Below are 8,255 nucleotides of genomic sequence, written 5' to 3' on the forward strand. Positions count from 1 at the left end.
CAGGCCATGAAAAATTGCCTCATACCCATGAACCCGATCCAAAACCTAAACTCTACCCGAGATTACTAGACCCAATTTTGACCCCATCCGAAACAACAACCAAGGAATCAATGTTTTTTTTTTTTTTTTTTTTTTTTTTTTTTTTTTTTTTTTTGAAGAATCTTAATTATTAGGTAAATTTCAAATAAGGAAAAGAAAGAAAAGCATAATTGGAAATTAATTCACTTGTAAAAGCAAAAAAAAAAAAAAAAAAAAAAGAGAAAACTTTTATTCATTTATTTTATTGAATATATTATGGCCAACAATCAGCCAATTAACATATCTTGCACTAGTATTAATATCACTCACATGGTTCATATGAGTCAAGTAAAAGCACGCAAGTGAAAAATTAAAGTTCAAAATTCAAAGTCTAGATGACTTGCCAGCAATGTCAATGACAAAGCGATAGCGAACATCATTATTAGCAAGACGTTGAAGAGCGTCGTTAATTTGGTCAGGGGTCACCATTTCAATGTCGCAACTTATGTTGTATTTTCCGCACATATCCATCATTTCTTGTGTCTCTATCATTCCTCCTGTCATGCTTCCCTTCACTGTTCTTTTTCCTGCAAATTAAATTACTCAATTTTAGCTTAATTAATACGTAGTATTTATATTGCATTTGTATACAGATCAATACAAATTATAAGGATTAGTAGGAAGGAGTTCATTTTATAACGTATGTCATTGAGGTGTTATATGAATTGTATCCCCTATACACAGTGGCGGACCCAGGATTTTCCGACTGGTGAGTCACAATGGATAATCAAATATGTAAAATTTTTTTTTTACCAAACAACCAAATAATAGTACTAAAAAATACATCCAAATATTCAAACAGTACAAAATACAACCAAATGTTCATATAATACTACAAAAGACAACTAAATAGTAATGCAAACTTATTACAATAGTTCTCGACGAGTTTTCATGTTTTGATATCGATTCATGATATCTTCCATGCTAACATTCAAAAACAAATCATTCTCCAAATAAGTAATTAAACAATCATTCAACATTTGATCTCCCATGCTATTTCGTAGTTTGTCTTTCACTTGCTTCATGCCAGAAAATACTCTTTCCACACTTGCCGTTGCGACAGGAAGAAGCAACACCAACTTCAAAAGTAAATAGACCCTATCATGAGTTTCAGACAATCCCGTTTCAACCAATTTGATTGAAAGATCACTAAGACCCTTCAAATTCCAAAACCTTTCATCTCCTCTAACAGAACAAATGTAACTATCAAGTGTATGACCAAAGACTATCAATTCTGAACTTGGAAATTCATTAGGATAGAATTTTGCAAGCTTAATCAATTTTTCCTTATCAAACTTAGAAAAACGATCCACAGGACTCAAACAAGACATACACACAAGTAGTTCTTTAGTTATTTCGGGAAATCGATTTTCAAGTTCTTGCAATTGAAGATCAATGAAACCAAAAAAAACTTCAACTCGAAAATGATGTAGATTAGACACTTGTGGGCATTTACCTCTAAACAACCTCCTCCCGGGAACAACATATTTAGCCTCCATATCTGGAACTGCAATGTCATAGTCACCAATAAAAGAAATTACCTTTTCCATATGAGAATCCCATCCTTCATCTCTCATTTTTTGCAAATTAGTCTTGGTTACATTAACCATGGCCATTGCATTCACAATGTCTTGATCGTGCTTTTGTAAGGCCACATTCAAAGCATTTGTTATCGCAAATATACTAACCATCAAGTGTGCCACGAACACAAAATCAAAGGACATCAGAAGATTTGTAAGTGTTTGAGCTCTATTAGAATCTATTGTATCAGATACTTTTGCAATATCCTCAAGAGAACCAAGGATTACAGGGAATAAATCAAGTACATTCAAGATTGTCTTGAAGTGAGATCCCCAACGAGTATCACAAGGTCTACCTAATCCACGTTCTTGATTTAAACCTGAACCCGTTTCAAGTTCAGCTAGAGACAATGCATCCACCACTCTTTGAGCTTGATTTTCACGAAGAAACTCTTTCCTTTTTGGTGAACCCCCCACAAAATTCAAGAGAGGTGCAAGTACATCAACAAATAACCAAGCACAATCTGAATTCTTTTTAGCAAGTGCAACTTGAGTTAATTGAAGTTGGTGAGCAAAGCAGTGGACAAAATAAGCTTCTTTACACTCATTCTCTATAAGAGTCCTAAGGCCATTAATAGAACCTTGCATATTACTTGCCCCATCATAACCCTGACCCCGTACTTGAGAGAAAGACAAAGAATGCTCCATTAATAAGGATTCAATAGCAGTTTTGAGAGTCAAAGAAGCAGTGTTTACAACATGCACAATACCAAGTAAACGCTCACACACTTCTCCCTTTCTATTAACATATCTTAAACAAAGAGCCAATTGTTCCTTGTCAGAAACATCAGCGGACTCATCAGCAAGGATAGAAAATAAACCACCATCAATATCTTCAAGCATTGCTTTAGTGGTCTCTTTTGCACATGCATTTATGATATCTTTTTGGACTTTAGGAGAAGTAAGTTGACAATTACTAGGAGCATTTTTTAAAACAACTTTAGAATATTCAGGATTACCTATGGAAATAAGGGATAAAAGTGAAAGAAAGTTACCTCTTCTTAAGGCACTTTCTTTTTCATCATGACCACGGAAAGGCAACCCTTGGAGTAAAAGCCATTGGATAGATTCAATTGAAGCTTCAAGTCGCGTCCTATATGAATTTGTACTCTCAGCGGTTTGTTTTGTTAAGGCTTGTGTGATGCTTGAATTTTGTTTCTTGAACAAATCCATAGCTAAAACAACATTATTATGTGCACTCAAGTGTTTACCGACATGTTTTCTTATTAAATCCGATCGATTCCATGATTTGAAACCATCACTAACAAAAGCATCACCTCCAAAGGCATTTTCATCCTTGAATAGATAACAAGGGAAACAATAGGCAGCATCCTTTTCCACACTATACTCAAGCCAAGTCCAAGTATCAAATCACTTAGCACAAAAGCGACGATTTTTGCCAAAAATAGAAGTTTGAGGAAATGTAAAGTCTTTGGGCTGACAAGGCTTTCTTTGAATGTAAATTCTTCTCACTAAATCTCTATCATCTTTATGAAATTGACTCATTTTTCTCCTCTTTCCTGGATCTTGTGGAAGATTAGCAAATTCATGTTCACTTAATCTTTCTCCAAAGATTGGGGCATTAGGAGAACATTGGCCTTGTTCATTTTGAGGGGAATTTTGAGTTGAATAATGAGATGGAGATGAAAGTTGCTCACTTTCTTGAGGTGGAGTTATAGTTTGTTCATTTTGTGTTGGATGTGGAAGAGAAGTTGGAGTAGGATTCTTTTTAGCAAAGAAGCTAGTAATGTTTTGCATTTCATTTGGAGTATGTTTTCTCTTCATTCTGAAATTTGAATAAATATTGAACTAAATCAAGCAATATTCCCCAGAAAAAATTATTTGAATAAATATTCAACTAAATGGTCTAAATCAAGCAATTTCACATAATGACATAATCACATAAACATATTACACAAAACACAATTACACAAAACAGATTTCACATAAGTAATAACTAATAAGTTCAAGAGATTTCAATAACACAAAACACAATTTTGGAAATTTTTTTGCTATTATAAAATTAAAATTTCACACCTTTAGCCTTTGAAAATTATTTCTCTTAAAGTACATACTTGCACACCAAAACATCATCACTTGCAAATTGCAATGCAAAAAGTACTCTCTAAATTCTAAATGTATATGTTTTCACAAGTACAGTATACTATTTTGCATCAAATTAATAAATATACTTCTCATATGATGAGTAAATTCAATGGCGGATCCAAAAAATTTGAAATGGGGATTCGAATATAGGATCAAATCGACCAATTACAGAAAATCAAAGTTCAGTACCATAGTTAAATTTACTATTTGAATTACACCCTACAAATTCATTTTTCACATTCTAACATTTCGCAACTCAGCATATTTTTTTAATAACTACCATATATACAATCTATGCTTTACCTATTGATTAAAATTTATAATCATTTGCAAAGAAATAATCATATTTGTAATGTACAGGGTAGTTAGCAAGTAAAACAAACCCAAAAATCATAATTGTGTCACAAAACAATACTCCCCTTAATAAACACCAAGAATCATTAGATTGTATTAAAGCAAAATTAGAGAATAAGATATCAAATCCAAACTATAAAGTATTCTAACCTTTTCCGTGAATATAAATCACAACAATTTAGCCAGTAGAAAAATCGAAAATGGCGGCAGCAGTGTGGTCAGAGCGGAGCAGGGGTTACCGACGGCTACGAGAGAGGATGAAAAGTTGAGGGGAAAATGTGCACAAAGAGAAGAAGGCTAGGGCTTGAAGTCTCCTCTAACTGATTTTAATTTTTTTTTTTTTTTTTTAAAATAACTTAAAATTTTTTTTTGGGCCTGGTGAGTCACTTGACCCACCAGGTCTAAGCCCAAGTCCACCACTGCCTATACATATTGGGTTTGGTTTGGAATCAATTATTTATCAATGCCCCACCCGAATTTAGGTTAACTAATTCATAGTTTAAATAGGTTTTTCTAACATTTTGTGCACATGATGCGTGCATGCATAAATTTTGGAATGTATGTAAGATAAACATTAATTCCATTAAATTATTAATATCATCGGATGGTAGCATGAGAAAAAGAAATTTTTGTTGAAAGTACTCAAACCAATGAATATATATTTTTGTCGCTAATTATGCTTTTGGCAAATTAATGTCAATAATTGACATTGATATTTTTGTCACTAATTATGTTTTTGGCAAATTAATGTCAATAATTGCAATTGTAGACAAATTAATGGTAGAATATCACATTCACCTTTATAACTATCAATTGAAAGTCATCTTAATAGTGTCTAAGATAATAAAGAGTAATAATCAATACAATTTCAGCAAAAATAAAGTGAAAAAACAAGTTAAATGATAGACAATTCAAACTATAATGATAGTCCCCGTCCAAAAAAAAAAAAAAAAAAAAAACCTATAATGATAGTCATTAAATTCAAAAGATATACTACTTCCGTTTTTTTTAGTTGACACATTTTGATTTTAGCATTATTTACACATCTTTCTTTGACCGTGTTTTGTGATTTATACGTAATGAAAAATATAATCATGTGGGATTTTGTTAGATTCGCCGCGAGATATATTTTCAAACTATCAACTTTTTATAATTTTTGTTTTTCGGTAATTAAAAATATTAACGATTGAAGTTGTGAATTGACAAACGTGATTAAAGAAATGCGTCAACTAATAAGAAACCGGAGAAGTAATAATTAACTGAGACATGTTGGAAAGAGTGCAGCTTAGGTGGAAGAGCAAGCATACCAAAAATGAGAGGGAAGGATGGCAAGTCCATGGGCTTGTCAGGCGCACCCACAATGTGAAGTGTTCCCTCAACTTTCAACAACTCCAAATATGGTCCTAGTGAATGGTAAGCCGATACTGTATCCAATACGAAGTCCAGAGTCCTCTTTTTTGCCTGCCACATTAATTCAAATTAATCCGAAGTAAAATATATGTGACTATTATTTGCGGACAAATGAATTGGGAATACTCATACTAAATGATTTAGTACCTTCATTTGTGAGGGGTCAGTGCTCTCAATAAAATCATCAGCACCAAGTCGTTGCTTGGCCTCTTTTTCTTTGGAAGGTGAGGTGCTAATGATGGTGACATAATGTCCAAACGCCTTAGCAAACTTAACGGCAACATGGCCTAACCCACCTAGCCCGATGATCCCGACTTTCTTGGGAGTGCCTGATGGTTCGAGCAATTTGCTGTCTTTCATGGGGCAGTACACCGTGATCCCAGCACACAACATTGGTGCTGCAGCATCCATTGGCAGGTTTTCCGGTACACGTACCACATACCTAAAAACATAGCATATGTTTAGTACAAATAAATCTGAACATCTTTAAATAAGTCACGTCCATAGTTGTTAAAATTCCAATCTGGATCTTACGATCCTCCGATTCTACGATCTAAAATTGCGTAATCGATCTGGATTTTTGGTAGGATCTTAAAGTTTGTAGGATCTTACAATCCTACTCCGATATTAATTATGAGTCGTAGGATCTCAACACAATCCTACGATTATTTTACAATCCTATCCAACATTTCACTATAATATGAGACTTTAATTTATTTTGACATATTTTTTATTACTCATTAGGTTATATGCACCTAAAATTTAATGTATCCAATAACTATCACTAATAAATTAGCGAATCCAAGATATTAATATGATTTTATCAATTGACAACTTGCAATTATCATAGTTAAGGTCTCATTCTTGACAAATTTGCACATAATTTATCAATTTAAATTTGTGTCATTAATCTTCAAACTACCATACAAAGCTAAATGAAGATCGACATTTCTTAAGCAAACCAATGTCTTTTAGTATTGAAACCCCTTAGAAAAAATGTTTTTAAGTCAATTTATAGCATAATATATAATATTATTTGTTATTAAGTAGGATCTTACGATCCTACAATCCGATCCCACCCCCCCTCCCAATTGATCCAAGATAGGATCCCGATCCTAACAACCTTGGTCACGTCTTAGGGTCATCGCTAAGAAGAATAGTAACAAAAATAGAGACTTGTAACATTTTAAAACCGACAATTTAAGTAGCATTAATATGGCTTTATTGAGACAAACAAAGCAATTTTGGTAGTACGATAATAAAATAAATAGGACGCACCTTTGGTCCGCAACCATCATTTTGGAGTATCCTCCACAAGTAATGCTACCATCCCAAAAAATACCATTGTAAGTGAACTGAATTTGATCACAGTAATTCTCCTGAGAAGTCTTGCAAAATTCACATTCCAAGCACGAAGCTGCTAAACAACCAACTCCAACTTTGTCTCCCACCTTGAACTTTGTCACGTCCTTCCCAACCTTTGTAATTAATCCCGTAATTTCATGCCTATTAAACACCATATAAATGTAAGTTAATTAGTGTTACAAAATAATTAGCATACTTAATTGTTAAAAAATTAAATAGATGAACGTAAATTACCCAGGAACACAAGGGTACATGGTGATTCCCCAATCATTCCTAACATGGTGGAGATCGGTGTGGCACATTCCGCAGTACAACACTTTGATTGTCACGTCATTCACTCCATTTTCCCTAATCATGATTAAAATTACAATTAATTTCATTGGTAAATAATCACAACATATAAAGGACTTTATGGTCATATCAATATAGATGTAATATCATGAGCCGCCCATAAAGTCCTTTGATTGGGAGTTGTTTGAGCCATTTGTATGTAATATCTATGCAAAAACAAAGGAGGCAATTTATGTGTTGCTGTAATAAGTTATGTTGTTGAAAGTATGAGGATTGTTGTGAATTAAGTGTGAAGTAATATGGGTTTATATATAGGAGCAACCAAGTTGTTGGATCGGATGTGTGAAGTAAATTCACGGAAAAAGCTACTGAAAATTCGTTAATACAAGCGGTACTATATTGTATAGGGGGGCAGTTGGTCGTTATAACTATGTGAGTAGTAGCATTGTTAGTATTACTTCCTATGTAATTTCTATGAAAATTAATTTTGAGGACCTTTCCAACGACTTATTTTGTGAGGAAATAATAATTAAATTTCATTTATTAATACAGCCAAATGTGAATTGGCGTCACCTACTCAACTAGTTGGTAGAAATTCTATTTACTTTATTTTGAAATATCTCAACCACCATTAATTTTCAATTTTCAAGTAGACTTCTTATGCAATTGACCAAAGTCATAAGTCATATTGAACACTAGTAAAGTATTTATAGGAATAGAATTAACCATCATTCGACTTAGTTATTTTTGATTAATTTTGTCGAATGGACTTGTCTAATCTTATAATCAAATTGTATTTCACGAAACTATGTTAAAAGTATTTTAATTTGTAACTTACTAAGTAAAAGTTAGTAGATATAGTGCTTTGATATTGATAAGAATAATGCATAATAAGAGTTTACATGTATATATTGGAGTATTTTTGATATTTTAGTTCACCATCACAACACTCTATTTACAATTGATATTACAATTGAAGTTTCTTCTTGATAACCTACATCATTCAGGTAAAGTACCTGGGAGTAATTAAAGGCCTTTTAAAAAAAAACTCCTTTTCTCTACCTACCTTAA

At 32.9% G+C, this 8,255-nt stretch overlaps 1 protein-coding gene across 2 annotated transcripts; it reads right to left on the bottom strand.

Moving 5' to 3' along the window:
- Nucleotides 1-265: 265 nt before the first annotated feature.
- On the bottom strand, nucleotides 266-7,530 carry LOC110721692 (probable cinnamyl alcohol dehydrogenase 6). 2 transcript variants are annotated; one of them, XM_021900891.1, is made up of 5 exons: nucleotides 7,128-7,530; nucleotides 6,807-7,034; nucleotides 5,676-5,970; nucleotides 5,426-5,579; nucleotides 266-605 (listed from the first exon to the last, which is right to left on the bottom strand). In XM_021900891.1, the coding sequence occupies exons 1-5, from the start codon at nucleotides 7,310-7,312 to the stop codon at nucleotides 403-405; spliced, it is 1,065 nt and encodes a 354-aa protein (XP_021756583.1). In that variant the 5' UTR covers nucleotides 7,313-7,530; the 3' UTR covers nucleotides 266-402. The 2 variants fall into 2 exon arrangements, with proteins under 2 accessions (XP_021756583.1, XP_021756584.1); XM_021900892.1 differs by lacking the exon at nucleotides 266-605 and adding an exon at nucleotides 2,916-3,444 and having other exon boundaries at nucleotides 7,128-7,528.
- Nucleotides 7,531-8,255: the final 725 nt, after the last annotated feature.

The sequence above is a fragment of the Chenopodium quinoa genome, unplaced genomic scaffold (assembly GCF_001683475.1).
Source record: "Chenopodium quinoa cultivar QQ74 unplaced genomic scaffold, ASM168347v1, whole genome shotgun sequence".
Lineage (NCBI taxonomy): Eukaryota > Viridiplantae > Streptophyta > Magnoliopsida > Caryophyllales > Amaranthaceae > Chenopodium > Chenopodium quinoa.

What these genes read in the sequence shown, in the direction of transcription:
- LOC110721692 (XM_021900891.1), bottom strand. Translation starts at nt 7,312, where the DNA reads ATGACCATAAAGTCCTTTATATGTTGTGATTATTTACCAATGAAATTA. An exon ending in CTGACCCCTCACAAATGAAG is followed by an intron (nt 5,580 to 5,675) that starts GTACTAAATCAT and finishes TTAATGTGGCAG; the next exon opens with GCAAAAAAGAGGACTCTGGA. An exon ending in ATCCTTCCCTCTCATTTTTG is followed by an intron (nt 606 to 5,425) that starts GTATGCTTGCTC and finishes TTTAATTTGCAG; the next exon opens with GAAAAAGAACAGTGAAGGGA.